The 15288-nt window shown below is 49.4% G+C and overlaps 7 protein-coding genes across 7 annotated transcripts; 5 read left to right on the top strand and 2 right to left on the bottom strand.

Moving 5' to 3' along the window:
• Positions 1–915: 915 nt before the first annotated feature.
• Positions 916–1848, top strand: N7519_000880 (uncharacterized protein; the record flags this gene model as incomplete). Its single annotated transcript, XM_057287658.1, has 3 exons — positions 916–1214; positions 1277–1307; positions 1357–1848. The coding sequence occupies 3 exons, from the start codon at positions 916–918 to the stop codon at positions 1846–1848; spliced, it is 822 nt and encodes a 273-aa protein (XP_057153741.1).
• A 1149-nt stretch (positions 1849–2997) lies between these two features.
• N7519_000881 (iron-containing redox enzyme family protein) lies at positions 2998–5223 on the top strand (the record flags this gene model as incomplete). The annotated part of the gene is made up of 1 exon (XM_057287659.1): positions 2998–5223. One exon carries the CDS (start codon positions 2998–3000, stop codon positions 5221–5223), a length of 2226 nt encoding a protein of 741 aa, XP_057153742.1.
• A 366-nt stretch (positions 5224–5589) lies between these two features.
• On the bottom strand, positions 5590–7176 carry N7519_000882 (MFS transporter; the record flags this gene model as incomplete). Its single annotated transcript, XM_057287660.1, has 3 exons — positions 5590–6471; positions 6533–6811; positions 6868–7176. The coding sequence occupies 3 exons, from the start codon at positions 7174–7176 to the stop codon at positions 5590–5592; spliced, it is 1470 nt and encodes a 489-aa protein (XP_057153743.1).
• Positions 7177–7647: 471 nt separating this feature from the next.
• On the bottom strand, positions 7648–11195 carry N7519_000883 (tetratricopeptide repeat protein; the record flags this gene model as incomplete). The annotated part of the gene is made up of 6 exons (XM_057287661.1): positions 7648–8185; positions 8262–8541; positions 8593–8808; positions 8861–9671; positions 9736–10756; positions 10807–11195. The coding sequence occupies 6 exons, from the start codon at positions 11193–11195 to the stop codon at positions 7648–7650; spliced, it is 3255 nt and encodes a 1084-aa protein (XP_057153744.1).
• Positions 11196–11973: 778 nt separating this feature from the next.
• N7519_000884 (RNA-binding protein VTS1) lies at positions 11974–13997 on the top strand (the record flags this gene model as incomplete). Its single annotated transcript, XM_057287662.1, is given in 4 exon segments — positions 11974–12392; positions 12407–12474; positions 12534–13798; positions 13850–13997. 4 exon segments carry the CDS (start codon positions 11974–11976, stop codon positions 13904–13906), a joined length of 1809 nt encoding a protein of 602 aa, XP_057153745.1. The 3' UTR covers positions 13907–13997.
• Positions 13998–14080: 83 nt separating this feature from the next.
• Positions 14081–14386, top strand: N7519_000885 (uncharacterized protein; the record flags this gene model as incomplete). Its single annotated transcript, XM_057287663.1, is given in 2 exon segments — positions 14081–14104; positions 14123–14386. The coding sequence occupies 2 exon segments, from the start codon at positions 14081–14083 to the stop codon at positions 14384–14386; spliced, it is 288 nt and encodes a 95-aa protein (XP_057153746.1).
• Positions 14387–14484: 98 nt separating this feature from the next.
• Positions 14485–15089, top strand: N7519_000886 (EMC6 family protein; the record flags this gene model as incomplete). The annotated part of the gene is made up of 2 exons (XM_057287664.1): positions 14485–14559; positions 14703–15089. The coding sequence occupies 2 exons, from the start codon at positions 14485–14487 to the stop codon at positions 15087–15089; spliced, it is 462 nt and encodes a 153-aa protein (XP_057153747.1).
• Positions 15090–15288: the final 199 nt, after the last annotated feature.

The raw sequence follows: 15288 nt of genomic DNA on the forward strand, positions 1-15288 counted from the left end.
AGGGATATCACTCATGTACAATGCAAACTACAATACTATAGATGCCTAGGCAGGTAACTCGGGCCTGCTCAACCCTCTCTTCCCCCGCGAAGGTATCAATGGACCACAATCTATCGATACAGCCCTAGAGACATGCTGACCGATGTTTGCTCGCGGGGTCTTATGGAGCTCTTCAAGGTTATCGCTCCACTTGCCCTCTGTTACGTGTGATCCAGATCGATCGAACTATGGACCCGGATGCTAGGAGAGGTACACGATGGCACAGATAGCCATTTAGTGAGCGTTATTAATTTTTTGCCTCCAATGAAGTATCTCGTCAACATAAGGAGAGAGTTAGATCGAGTCAATGGATATGACAGATTAGAAAGTGCCGTGCGGTGGCTACTCTCACCCCCAGCTGAACTGCCGTATATGCAGCGGGACCCACTTACAGGTCTTGAGGTGCATAACACCTACACCAATCTTGGCGGACAGATGTGATAAATCACCTTATATCTACTCCGCACACATCTGGTACCCGACTGGAACCTGCATTGTAATCCAATTGCCACACACGTGGCATGCATATGTACGATCACTCACATTGCGATTCCCGGGATTCTCGGGGTTGAGACTCGAGAGGCAACCTTGGAAGTGTGACCGGCATGAATGCAGCTAACTAATAGTAAAGCACAGGTCATGCATTTTCTCGAAAGCGAGAGCCCTCATCCGGGTAACTGACGTGTCTCAAGTTTTCATTACCGTGATCAGATCGCTGGGCCTCCCTTCGCTGCAGATCAATACCCATAGCGGCCTTCTATGTGCTATGTTTGGCACCAGGAATTGGCATATTATTTGGGTAGACTCTATGAAGTGGAAATCACTGATTTGGAATCGAGCACCCTGATTTACTCTTGCCCATAATTTCAGCTCACAATGTCCCAAACTATGGTTTCCGCTCGCTCGAAGACGACCATGATCATGGGAGATCGATCTTTGGACGTCGCTGTTCTTGAAGTCATCAAATTGGAAAGTCTTGTTGCAAGTGACCCGGTCGAGACGGCAAAACTTTTGAAGGCCGCGAAGTCTCAAGGATTCTTCTATGTCACTTGCGATAATGACCTCTCGCAGAAAATCTCAGGCTATCTCCGGACTTGTTACCTGAACTCCCATGAGTACTTCGCCAAGCCTTTAGACGAGAAAATGAAGGCGTTCAGAGAGGGTGCAAATGACGGGTATGTCAGCCTCTACTTATGGTGGGTGCCATCCAGGTTTAAAGATACTCACACATCAATAGCTACAAACGCGCAGGCATTGAATCATTCGAAGTAGGTGTGTCCATGATCATTTCAATATACCGTGCCTAACCACTCTCAGATCACTCGAGACGAACAGAACCGCACCACTTTACCAAGCCCTTTCGCAGAACACGCCGGAGCGACGCTAGATCTTGTCAATATCTGCGACACCATAGTACGCACCCTTCTCCGCAGCATTTCTGATAGCCTTGGTCTTGATGAATCCGCGACCCTGAAAAATGCCCATCGTCCCGACGGACAAAGTGACTCGGGATTGAAGTTTGTCTCTGGCCCAACCAAAGCATCCATTGCTGATGTTCCCGACACTACCCACACCGATGGTGGATCGATCACCTTGCTCTGGTGCGAGAAATGGGCTAGTCAGATGCAGACCAAGGAGACGAAAGAGTGGTTATGGATCGATCCCAAACCTGATTGCGTCTTGGTCAACATCGGGGATTATCTACAAAGTCAGACCGGCCTGCACTCCCCAGTTCATCGAGTGAGCCAGCCGTCCGATGGTGTGGAGGACCGATACTTTGTGTCCTATTTCTTGAGACCGAATCATTAAATCTACGAAATCTTTGTATGCATGGTCATATGACCCCTGCATCAGCTTCCTCGACTACAAGCTTCTTTCTTCCACTTAGATGGTCACTATCCCTACACCTCTATGCGCATCTCTATCTAACCTTCTCCATCCCCTGGTAGCAGTAGCGACGGTTAATTCAGGAATCTCAATGCCTAGAAGCGGGTAGCCGATGTGAAGTAACACTGGTCTTTGTTAAATATGCATACTCGAAATTGCAATCTGATCAGTCCCACGCTTTCTAGTCAGTGTGGTGCCTTGACATCTGTCGATTCTCTATCTAGCAAGCCCAGTCCTTCCACGCTTGACTAGTCAAACTATAACTCGTAAAGATTTGAAGGCTGTCATTAATATCTGTTATTAGTTCATTAGTATTGAATAGATACGTCAGAATGGAGGCTTGTTGGCCTTTCGCTGGACGAAAGAGAGAATAGTGCTGCCCTGCGTCGTAACTCAGCTTCAAAATCAGCAGCTAGGCGCTCATTGATTCTCAACCAATTGACCCACCATTGATCCCCGATATATCGGTATATGCACACGGAAACTGCATCATGACTATACGATAGTAGCACTACCCGTATTCATTACTTCACGAGTCATTCTATACCACAGACCGCCTATTCGCGAAGCGCATGAATTTGCTAGATCTCAGCCAGCCATACCGGGCACACCGAGCTTTTGGCTGGTGAACTCAAACTTGCAGATGTGGCCGAATCGGGTTATCACACACTACAGCATAACAACGCCATTCCGACGGATCAACAGATCTATTGCCCAGGTGGTGCTCTGTAGCTATGTAAGTGAGTGGAGACAACACGCTAGAATGCAAGGCAGGATGGAAATTCTTGGTTGCTTTTTTTTTAAATTAATCTTAATTATCCTTTTCTCTTTCTAACCGGCAGATTCCTACAATGTTGTATGTACTCCGTATATTCTGTTGAATACTGTACCTGAAGAGGCTAGTGCAGCTGAAAACAATGTAAAATAAATGAGACTTTGGAAGGGTCGAATATGTGATCATCCTGAAATCTGATACTCGAGCCCCTGTCCCTGCCAACGCTCATATAATAGCCAAATTGTCGAGCTCTCCAGAGCACTTCGAACGAACTCAGCCCAGAGGGAAATTCCACAATGGCTCTTGAATTCGATTTGGTCATTGAGAATCGACAAGTCGCCTTCTCCGGTACCCTCATTCTTATATGCACTTGCATCGCTATTATCTTATATTTGAGAAATTCCAAACCCCCTCTGAGGCCTAAAGGATCAAATGGTCTGTTTACACAGGGGCGCAAACGGCTCAAAGAGTCACGTCCAGCTGTCACGACAAATGCTGAGTGGACATCAATGAGAGAGCTAGAATTCTACAAAGAGCTCTATTTCAAACTTCAGAATTTGGAGGAACACTCCGACACGATACCGATAGCACGAAAAGCTTTCCTAGTTCTGCTTTCACAGGCATTGGAGGATTACGACAAGGCACTGGATACAAACATACTGTCGATTAAGCGCTTCGACAAGAACGAGCTTGCCCACTTTCTGCAAAGTCATCAAGACAGAGTCACAAGCCAATATCATCAGTATATCAGCCGCCGACAATCCGGTGGTCCGCGTGAGTTGTTCCAAAATCAGCAAGCAGCTGGAGACTGGCTGAGGGAAATTGCACCGCTAAAGTTGGTCGACGGCGCCTGGCTAGGGCATTTAAACAAGGTTACTATGCCTTTCTCGCTGAGGCAAATCGTGAGACAGACATGGCAAGTGTTCACAGAGGAACTGGGAAACGGCAACCGGGACCAACACCATGTCAAGATCTTCGAGGAGCTTCTGAGGGTATTTGAGCCAGATTTACCCTCGCCAACAACGAAGGCTATTCTGCATCCCCGATACAAGCTAGGTAATCTCAAATATTGGAGAGCAGCTGTGGCGCAGCTCTTAGTGTCTCTCTTCCCGCACGATTTCTTGCCTGAGATTCTTGGGTTTAATATGCATTTTGAATCCCTGCAATTGGATACTATGCAAGCGGCGAAGGAGTTGCCGGAAGTTGGCCTCAACGCATACTATTTCCTTCTCCATGTTTCAATTGACAATGGTCACTCGGGACATGCTGCAATGGCCATGGAAAGCGTCGCAGACTACATCCGGCATATTGGCGACACTGAGGGCGAGGTGGCTGCTGAGGTGGCGTGGAAGAGAATCCAGGCTGGATATATTTTCAGCGAGTGGCAATCTCAAAAAGGCAGCCAAGTAACCAATATCATTGCACGACTCAATGATGTCTCTGATGATCGACTGGAGTCAAAGGTTCTTTCGATATTCGGCTCAAAGATTCAGGCTGCCCATAGACTGCATTGCGGTAGCCGGGTGAAAATTGGAAAGCGCTCGCTTTCTGACTGGCTGGATCCCGAAGCGTTCTTGGTTGAGGAATGGCAACGGGAGTTCATTCGATGCTTGAGCACATCCCAGCCGTGGATATATCCAGGTGACAGCAGGAGGAGCAAATTGGCCCAAGAGTTTCGATGGGGAGGGAGAATGTACGGCGCATTCACGAAGAGCGAACTCGAAACACTTGAGCTCTGGATCAACTCCCTAGACTATGCCCGAACCCCTTTTTATTACTCCTTCATCGAGCCCATAACGCACTCATGGCACCAAAGACCCAAGATATCAAACACCGACAAGAGCGGTAATTTTGTCATCGCTGTTAAAAGAGGGAGTATTGAAACAGCAAGTTTACTCCCCAAAGACCCGTTGGGGAAGTATTTGGGAGACTTGCCAATGAATCCAAATCTTTCCGTCCTATTGCCGCTCTGGTTTACGCAGTGCTGCCTCTTGGAAACATTTTTGTACGCTCCGGGGAGAACAACCGATAACATTGGCTGCGCTGTGGTCCGCTTCTTGCGGGCTCAGTCCGGCTTCGAGACGGAGGACTTAATTGTGACCGGGACAGATGAGCCTCGCACGTCAGAGAATGGAGGAATTGTTGAATTTGGCCTGGAAATAATTCGTCATGCGTCCCTTCCCATCCCTCAAGATCTATACAGACTTTTCTCTCGTTGGCCGTCCGAGTTTGCCATAACCATGCTCAAGTTAGCTTCCAGCCCTATTCGAAACTTTGGTATTCTGTTGGGTATGTCCATGGCGTTTCTCGAATTGCAAGAGATGGTATCAGAATCTTCAAATCCTGGCTTGCTTTGTCCGAAGAGCAGCGAGCGCCTTGCGTTGCTAGTTAGGAGACAGTATCAATGCTTGCAGATCTGTCTCCAGGAGATTCCCGCGGGAGATACACGTCATGTGGACTTCCACCGTGGGTATGATATGGCGAAGGTGGAGGTTAACAAATGCTTCGGACCAATGGCGTGAAACCTGAATCAACAGTCAACTTCTTTTTCAGATTGTCTTTATGCGCGGATGACATTCTGTGATCAGGGATTCCCTTGGAGGGGGCATAAGCTACAGCTTCCGCATTGACGATGATACTGCTTTCCCTTTCTTGATAGAAAACTGGAATAAAATACTAGATTACTTTGGAGCTCCATAGTGACCAGATTGACCTAGCGAAAGCTGAAATACTCCTAATAGACTCGACGTAAGGTCGCAGGTGCATCGATTCTGAGATGCCGATCTAGTTCGTATTCTATATAAATGTACTTTAGGTACAGTGCAGAGAATATTAACAGGAATGATACTTCCCATGGAACAAAACAAAAACCCAAGCACGGTAGGACATCACTCTGTGCGTCGGATGCGAATGCCACCATGCCACCCAACCCATGCCTTCTCAGCCGGACCACGAAGAAGACAAATAACCAGCGCCGCCCCAATAAATGCCAAATTGACACTGCCCGACAGGATCCACCCTCCTTGACTGTAGAGACGATTTCCAACAGAGGTACCCATGAGCTGACCGCAGAAGACGCCCATCATGTATCCCGTGTTAATCCGATTCCGCGCCTTGGGCGCAACACTGTAGATCGCAACGCGATTGGCGACTTGCGTCATCTGCAGACCGAAATCCTGCAGCGCAGCTTGGATAATTGGGCCGGCGACAGTGTACGTGCCTGTATAGGTACCGATGCTGACGCCGGTGATCAGGATAGCGAGACTGACGAGGATGGAGAACTGCGGCACAAATTTATCGATCATGTAGCGTGAGTAGAGTGGGCCCAGGAACATGGGTGTAAGACCTGCTAGAGAGAATAGTCCGATTGTCAGGGTTTGATAGTTGTAAGGATCACCGGATAGGAGGAAGGTGAGTGTTGTCCAGAAACTGGTGAATGTGGCCGAGAGGAAGAATCCCATTAGAGTTGCCTGAACAAGAACCGGGGAAGTCCAGTAGTATCCGATAATGGAATATAGGATTTTGAAGTAGGAGATGTTGGTGTTTGTTGATGGGTAGTCGGGCATGAACAACCATAGAAGGGCGAAGATGAGGAATTGGAGTGCTAGTGATAGCCAGTAGATATTTCGCCAGTGTGAGTATTCTGCGACTATACCTGAGAGCAGGCGGGCAAACAGAAGGCCCAGGACGAGTCCCGAAGAAACGATTGATAGGGCTGTTGCACGACGAGCTGGAGGGGCGAGGTCTCCGACGAGAGGGAGCATGATTTGCTGCAAGGATGATAAGTGTCGTGTTCAGGTAAGAGACTCGGATATGCTTGGTTGCACTTACTGGAGTGACAGTCGTGACCGAAGACAGATAACTTAGAACAAGAAATATCTCGAATGACTTGGTGATGCAGACACCAATCCACAATGTCGCAGTAACAAGTGTCAACAGTAAAACGAAGTGCCTTCTCCGAACCAAGTCGCCAAGAGGACAAAGAAGGATTAATCCTGTCGCATATCCAGCTTGGCTGCAGGTTGGGATCAATGAGGCTCGCTCATGTGAGACATTGAAAAACTGGGCAAGAACATCAAGAATGGGGTGTGAATAGTATAGGTTGGCCACCTATACGACTATATTAGCTAATGTTATCGCATATTTGATACATTTCAATGCCATACCGTGAAAGTTCCCGAGAATGCGAACAGAATATTCAAAGGCAAGCCGAATTTACTCGGGTTCTCCGCATTCCATCGACATCGTGGCGGCGTCCATGAAACGACATCAGCAAAGCGTCTCCAATACTTTCGTTTTCCTATTGAATCTTCCGTCGAGCTTTGGACATTGACATCATGGCCTTTTTCATCTTCACCAAACTCCTGGACCGTAGGGGAATTGGAGTGTGCCGAGGTGATCGGCAATAGTTCTGCAGGGCCTTCAATTTGAGAGCTGGAATGGTTTCCCAACCTTGGAGTGTTTTCCGCAGACATTTGCTAGAGCTTGAGATCGTATGTGGCCGTATGCTCGTCTCTATCTCAATGACTCGATGACATCAACGAGGCCGAAGACATGAGCATTAGGCTTAGGGGGGATTTATGCGAGGTAGTGCCAAAACAGCTCGAAAATACTGATCACCTAGACCTGCAGACTGGACATTCTTGAGTCAGTAATAAATCAAAGCCGTAAGGTGTATATATCCTCGGTGTGCCCGGGTGAGATGTTGCTTAGCAAGAAAGAATCTCATTTCCGCATGCATTTCCGCACTCGCCCCCACATTCTTGCGGGCTGTCAACTTTACCCGATCTTGATACATTCATATCTTAATTCAGGTGCAATTGCTTGTAAATTAATTTTGGTTTTGATTTGGGGTTATAATTCATATGATACATATATTCCAAAATGAAGGCGCATCGATTGTTTGCAAAGCAGCAGACAGTCTTGAAAGCGGACATGAACGGATATCAGACGACAAGCCATTTTTCTGTAAGAGCCTTTGCGGTATCTGCATTGCCGCTGAGAACATGAATACACTGCAGTGCATAAGCGGCTTCGCGGGAGAAATCCTCAACGAAAGGCTGGCCAGTGGGTGAAGGAGTCTTTTCGGGTTGGCCATCATCGCTCATAACCACATCGGCACCATCTTTTGCAGATGTCAGTTCTTGAACAGACTTTTGCTTGGCCTGTTGTTGAATTTGCTCGCCGATTTCCAACACCCGGTCGTACCCTTCGACAGCAAGGTGGGCCAGACCAAGCGAGTGCCAAACACGAGCGAAATTGAATTCCATCTCCTGTTTCTCGGCTAGGAGCGTTCCCGGCTTCTCCCGAACCAGCCGGTATTCATGCATAAAGGACAGTCCTTGCATGATGAGGTAGTGGCGGTTCTCGGATTGTCGTTTAAGAGAGTGGTGGATGAATGAGAGTGCGATGGAAAGGAGAACCGCCGGGTTTTGGTCGTCTAGGGCGTATGCTCGGAAGAAATAGTTCAGCGCCGGGTAGAAACTGTTTCCGGAGTACAGCATGTGGCCATAGAGCACAAGAAGAGCAATGTCTAGCTCTTTCGCGGTGATGGGCTCACCGGTTTCGTCCCGTGTGGATAGAGTGGCGCGCTCTTTCCAGACAGAGTGCCGGATGGGTCGAGAGGGTGTCTTGTGGCATTGTGAAGTCTATCGCCTTGATTTGGCGAAGCATGAATTTCATGTTTCCGGAGGAATGGAAAAGCGATCGGTGAGGGTCGCCACATAGGTGGCCCAGCATAGAGAAAAGTCGATAAGTATCGGTGACAAACTGGTATTCTTTGATAAACCAGCGGGCTTCATTGGCCAATGTCTCTTCATCTCGTGCGCGGAGAGCGCATGCTATAAAGTTGTCAGTAGATAATCACTTGATAGTGAATTGAATGAACTCACTGAACCAGCAAACATGAATCAATCGCGACTTGGGCTTAGAGTGCAACCAGATGCTTGCGACCGCCGCAGAATCAAGGGTCTCATAAGCTTCTTCTGGCTCGCCTTGTTCTGCTACGAGTAGAGCGTACTGCAGGAATATGTCAAGCCACTCATCAAATGGAATTCCGTGGTAGTCGGTGGGAATGGCGCCCTGCAAGGGCTCCTCCGCGACACCTCCTAAATATAACATTAGCATGGGGTGTATGGATGGAGTGACCGGGTGACATACCCAGGGTTTCCTGAAGGCGGCCCGCCATTTGCTGCATTTCATCCATCATTGTACCATTTTTGGTTTGGTTCTTGTGTTTTACACCAGTCGAATATCCCCTGAAGGCAATGCTCCGATCCATCGGATAGAATGCCCGATTGTTCCGGAAATCTCGCAATAGAGCATCGGCAATGTCCAGCCAATCTTCAATGGCTACGGAGACACCGTCTTTGACTTGGGGATTCAACTCCAATAACTTTGCATACAAGAATTGAATATCATCAGTCCGAGTACCTTCGCCAGGTTGCGCCCGTCCTTTCCCAGGCGCCGAAGGAGCTGCCATAAGCGTTGTTGCCTGTGTCGGCTTGGGCGCAATTGACCGGAGCGGTTCTGACTCAGCCATCTTGAACTCTATGGCAAGCTGTTCAAGTCTGGTGTCCTTTCTTCTTCTCTTGCTGCGATTTTCCTGCCGACCGATCAGGACAGCCTCGCCGACATACTTCATAGCCTGTTCGCTCATCCCGAGGCTCTCATATAGCTTCGCTAGCAGTACTCGCGACTCCATATGACTAGCGTCGTGTTCGGCGACGAGTAGATAACAGCTTTCAGCATCTTCCATCTTGCCCAACTGCATGCAGCAATCTGCCATGGCCATGAAGAAGCTGATGTCGGCATGCTCAGCGGTTTGTTGTATGGGCGTATAGTATCGGAGTGCTTCTTCGAAGAGACCGACTTGTTTTAGAGCATCTGCCACTTCCCTGAACAGATCACCATAGTCGAAGATCCGGGCACCTTCGGAATCGTCTTCGGGGTTAAGCCATTCAAAGTGATGCTGGGTGCATTCTGTCAGTACGTACTTGTATTCAGTCATTACCATCATCCGAGATAGAACTCACCAATGCCTCGTTGTGATGCTTGTCGCCCAATTTCAGGCGGAAAACACCCATCTTTATTCGAAGCTCCAACGGAAGACCAAGCCCGTACGACTCCCGAGGCCATTTATTGGGAATAAAACCATCGGTTTTGATGCGTCGAGGCGAATCATCAGCATCCCATTCTCTGTCGTCATCCTCGTGGCCGTCCCACACTGAGTCTTCTCCGCGACCTAGAAGCCAACGTGCAAGGATTTTCAACGAGATGAGTCCTTCTTCGGGTTCATTGAGATAGCCAAAAAGTTCAACATAGATATTAAGATCCGACCAAGTGAAATCAGAGGCCTCAGGGTCGAGAGATAGGTAGTGATCAATGCTGTTTGCGTAATGATCCACTGCTTTTTGCACGTCATTGAGATCAATGTACGTCTCTGCAAGATGGCGCAGTGCCCTGGCACTGTGCGGACAGCTCTTGAGTAGTCTCTCATACTCAGCTGCGGCTCGGCCATTGTGACCTAGCTCACGATAGATCGCTGCTCTCTGGAACCGAATGTTCGTGTTATCGGGACTGACCTCGAGGATGCGACTGTAACAATAAGCAACATCATGCAATGCGGACTGCCGATTCTCTCCAGCGCGATCCAAGATGAGCCGAGCAACTTTGACCCAGACACCGGGATCTTTCGGCCTCGTATGGGCTCCGTTGAATAGAGCTGCTAGGGCTTTATCTTTTTCTCCTTGCGCGAGGAAGATTTCCGAGAGCAAAGAATGAGCAGCAAACATCTCAGGATTAATCTGAATCGCCTGCATTACCAGATCAATGGCCCGTTCGTAGTCTCCATCGATGAAGGCAGAGGTAGCCCCCGAATGAAGATGTTTGAATTCCGGACTGGGCTCCAGCGGTTTGCGTGGTCCTCTTTTGATGCCCTTTCCACCGCGAGCGCCCCATCTTCCGGAGAAGCGTCCACCTCCACGGCGGCGGCGCCTGCTGGCGCCTGAATGATCATCGTCATCATCCTCCGCTGGTTCGTCTTCATCAGACTCGCTAGTATAGTGTTAACCAGGGTTATACATGTGGCGTCTCAGCAAGCATACCTCTCGCTTTCATCTTCAGATAAGGCAAAGTCCTCGTCTGACACGGCTCCCTCGCCAGGCACGGGAGGATACGACACTGGGGGGTACCCCTGCCCGTCATATTCATCCGGGTAAAAGTCATCGCCATCTTGCTCTTCTTCGACTTCGACTTCGCCTTGGCCTTCGTTGGAATCTTGAGGATATTGATTGATGCTTTGGGGCTGAGTTTGTGCGTTTTGGTCACCAAACAAACGAGGATCAATCACCGAGGCAAGCATGTCCCCGACATCAAAAGATTGATCATTTTGCCATGGATAATGAACAGTTTCATCGATATCCGGATATGCGGATTCTCCCTCCTGCATTTCCTCATCAAGAGGAACCCCGTCCGGGTAATGTTGGGAACTCATGGCCACTGACAATATAAAGTCCAATAGAAAGTGTTTTCCACTGTTGATAAAAGTTATAGCTTGAGACAATCATCAGAAATGTGGATCACCAAGGGAGTTCATTATCGATCCAGTGTATAGTTGGAGCGCGCTGAATTTCAGGTCTGGGCTTGGCAGATATTCATAGTAATTGTCCCCACCAGGCTGAAGAAAATACTCAGATTTGACCAAGAGAGATAGAATTCCTAGAAAAGAATAGAAAGCGAAAGTCCTTTCAAGACTGAAGAAGCAGAGATATGGAGAAGTCAAGAAAGAATGTAGACTCTGAGGTTCTCCTCGGTGAACCCGTGATCTCGCGGCCTGAAACAGGAAAGCCTCTTCACCAAACTTCTTCATCCCCAACTTTCCTCTTCCTCTCTTCTCTCTTCTCTCTCTCCACCTAACCTCTTCTCTTTTCCCCCTTTTTCTTTCCTTTCCCTCTTTCTTTGGGACTCGGTGGCTTGACTGTGTTTGACACACTATTGCTTCAAGTCTCAATTTCCTTTCGTTCCAGGCCTTAATTTTTCTATCTCAAATTTCCGAGGTGCAGCCCACTGGACTGGTCTGTGCCATCGTTATAAGAGATCCGGATCTTTTCAGCGTCGTCTGATATCTTAGGATCTTAGCCTGGATCCTAACTCGAGGACTTTTTTGATTTTATTTGTTACGCAAACTCAGCAGGTCCTGCAGGTGTTTTGCAGTAATCATTTCCCCACCCACTGTATTTACTAGTCATCCTCTCAACACGTCGCCCTAAACCATGGCCAGTCATATCATTGGCAATCGCAACAGCACTCCTGAAGCATCGAATTCAACCCTCCGCCCTCCATCCTCATCGCGAAACCTCGGATCGCACCAGCTGCGGGCGTCGGCAGACATGTCCGGGTTCCCTTCGCCGCTGTCCGCCCGAAGCATCCGTCCATCATCGGAGGTCTTCTTCAATCAACAAACCCAAGGTCAGAATACGACGGAAGATGCTTTGGACCGTGCCGCTCAACAATGGCTTGCGGACATTGATCAGTACGAAACTACATTGGAAGAAATGGCAGCTGCCACGCTTGACCAGGACTTTAAGGATGAACTCAGTGCCATCGAGCAATGGTTCCGTGTTCTGAGTGAAGCTGAGAGAACTGCGGCCCTGTATGCCTTGCTGCAGCAGACCACTCAGGTCCAAATTCGGTTTTTCATCCAAGTCCTGCAGCAAATGTCTCAGGGTCACCCGATGTCCGGCCTGCTCTCCCTGCCAACTTTGGCGAAAAGGGTATGATAAATTGTCCACATCACCTTTGGGATGTAACTAACCTGCTTTTCGTCGTGTAGATGCCATGTCCAGCCGTCTGAGTGACGCTATGTCGAAGCTTAATATGGACACCTCCCGGAACTCCCTCGGACGACCCCCGCCATCCCCTGGCGCGAAGCGCAACTCTGTCCTCGACCCTTCCACCATCAATGCGATGTTCCCGGATGCTGCTGCGGCCATTGCGAAGAAGAAGGCTGAATTCACCCAGCAAACTGGCAACGCACCTCCGTCGAATCGCAATAGCGCAGTCTTCGATCGTGCCTCTTTCGTGGCCCCTACCATCTCGGCACCTGACAACAATTCCGACGGCCTGGGCCAACAGCCTGGCTCCCCGTGGGCTCAGCGTGGTGTTTCAGACACACAACCCCCGATAGCTCGGCCCAAGTCATCCTCCGGACACCAGCCTATGGGCCAGTTCAGCCAGACCTCTGGCATGCGCTCGCCTCTTCCCCAGACTGCCAATATTCCCGCTCCCGATATCGAGCCCCCGCTGCTTTCGCCCTACAACGTCGGCAACCACAGTTGGGCGTCAATGACCAACACTCCGATGACTGCGACTTTCGGTCAGCAGTCGCACCAGAACCCCAACAATCACGCGGATATGGTGGCCAATGCCACGGCAATGAAGCTGGCTGCTTTGTCGACTGTAAACAACCGCATTGCGCTGGATGACGCGCGCAAGTACCGCCGTTCTCGCTCCAATGATGGCCAGGGCAAGAACTCCCAAGGAAACCCGATTCTCTCCCAGGGCTTGGCTAGCCCAGGCCTGGGTGGACAGCACTTGGTGGCCGGTCAGCTTCTGAATACTCAGCAGCTGGCAGCTCTGCAGGCCCAGCAACAGGCAGCTATGGCCGGTAGACGGTCTCGCCCAACATCGCCCGGCATTGCTATGCACGGTGGTGGCTTGACTCCGATGGGCTTTACCTCACCGCAGAACAATGGGTTCCTGGCTGCATATGATCCCAACAACCCTCTTATGGGCAATGGATTGGGCTCTTTGAACATTGGGCAGTTTGGTCTGGGCAATGAAGGCTACCTGTCAGACCACTCGGAGGTTACACGAGGCCGCTCTCCGCGGGGTCGCCGTGGCAGCTCGAAGCCGCCTGAGGATCCCACCGACCCGGCTCTTCTGAAGGATATCCCCAGCTGGCTGCGATCCCTGAGGCTGCACAAGTATACCGACAATCTGAAGGACCTGCAGTGGACAGAACTGGTCGAACTGGACGACAAGGCCCTGGAAGATCGCGGTGTGAACGCTTTGGGTGCACGCAACAAAATGCTAAAGGTAAGCGCTGCTTGATATTTGATTCTGATTGTCCACTAACATTTCCATCAGGTCTTCGAGCAGGTCAAGGAGGCCCGTGTCGATGGTAAATTCGAAAATCTGGTTTAATGTGATATTTGAATTTAAATTCAGCGACATCATGGAACTGGCATTTTCTTTCTGCTATGTTTACAACATAATCGAGGACATGGGGGATCTGAAATGTATCAAACGCTGTGATGTGAACGGATTCATGAGAAAGGCTCGGGATTATTGAACATTGGATTCGGGTTAATAGTAGATATGGACATGATTGATTTGATTTACGTTTAATACTCTTTTTAGTATTTTGCTGTTGGATGTAGTGTAAGTAATATCAGTCTGAAGCACTACAACATAGAATATCATTTTCGGAACTGCCCAAAAGACCATGTGGCCCGTGCACTTCTAGAAACTCGCTGCCACTTCCGACCTCCATCTGCTCAAGCTGAGAGCTGCTGTGACAACCTCTCCACGAGAATATCTCGCGGCGCAACAATTTCATCGCCATTGAAGAGCAACCGTCCCACAATATTGATCAAGCCCAGCAAACCTCTGATCGAGACGTGATCACCACCCGCAACGAACACCGAGAGCCATAGCTCGATCTCTCAACCGAAACATCAACTACAACGGATCAGGGAATAAAAAGACACAAAGCAGCCAAAATGGCACCAACAAAGCAGGAACTCTCCCTGCTAATCACCCCTCTCGTACCCGAGGCTGTCCAGCACAACAACCGCGTATGACTTTCCAACATCCCACATCCCATCCAAGCACCCCTATCCCGCACCACATGCACCTCCATATCCCCTACACTAATATCAGATCTACATCCGCATCCTCCTTTCCAAATAGTACACCCAATTTTTAACAATGGAACTAGGTCCTCTCCTCCCTCCACAGCCTAACCTCCTTCCTCCTCGGTCTGTCCGCCGGAATCCTAGCCCTCCAATCAGGCTACGGCTTCGCCTTCTACTTCCTCGGCACAATCCTGGTATCAGGGCTCTTCCATGCCGTGTTGATCCGCCGCTCTGGTGGGGCAGGTGCCGGCTCTTTCTTCCCTGGCAGTAACACTGGTGAGATCGAGGGTGCTATTGAGATGGATGAGAAGAGTAAGGCTGTGCGCATGCAGCTCGGTGGAAAGGCTGGTCCGAGGAAGATTCTTCGCAAGGGCGCTTGGAGGGATGTTTGGTTTGGCGGTGGTGTTATGAGTGAGGCGCTTAGTGGGTTTGTTCTTGGGTGGGCTGGTGTTGGGGGTGTTTTGAGGTAGAAAAAGTATCGGCTGGTGGGATTTACTTCAAAACCTGCGAACGGGTTTGTCTGGGGATTATTTAGGAGGTTGTATATGCTCTGTACGAATTGGATTGTTACATGCTTTTAATTGATACCTGGACACTCTTTTTCTCAAGCACGTCCGCAGGCTGGAAGATCACTTGGAATATATAACATTGCCATCGCCTCTGATGGGC

Source organism: Penicillium mononematosum (assembly GCF_028829835.1).
Source record: "Penicillium mononematosum strain IBT 11891 chromosome Unknown utg000001l:1.0-4488741.0:1.0-4491989.0, whole genome shotgun sequence".
NCBI lineage: Eukaryota > Fungi > Ascomycota > Eurotiomycetes > Eurotiales > Aspergillaceae > Penicillium > Penicillium mononematosum.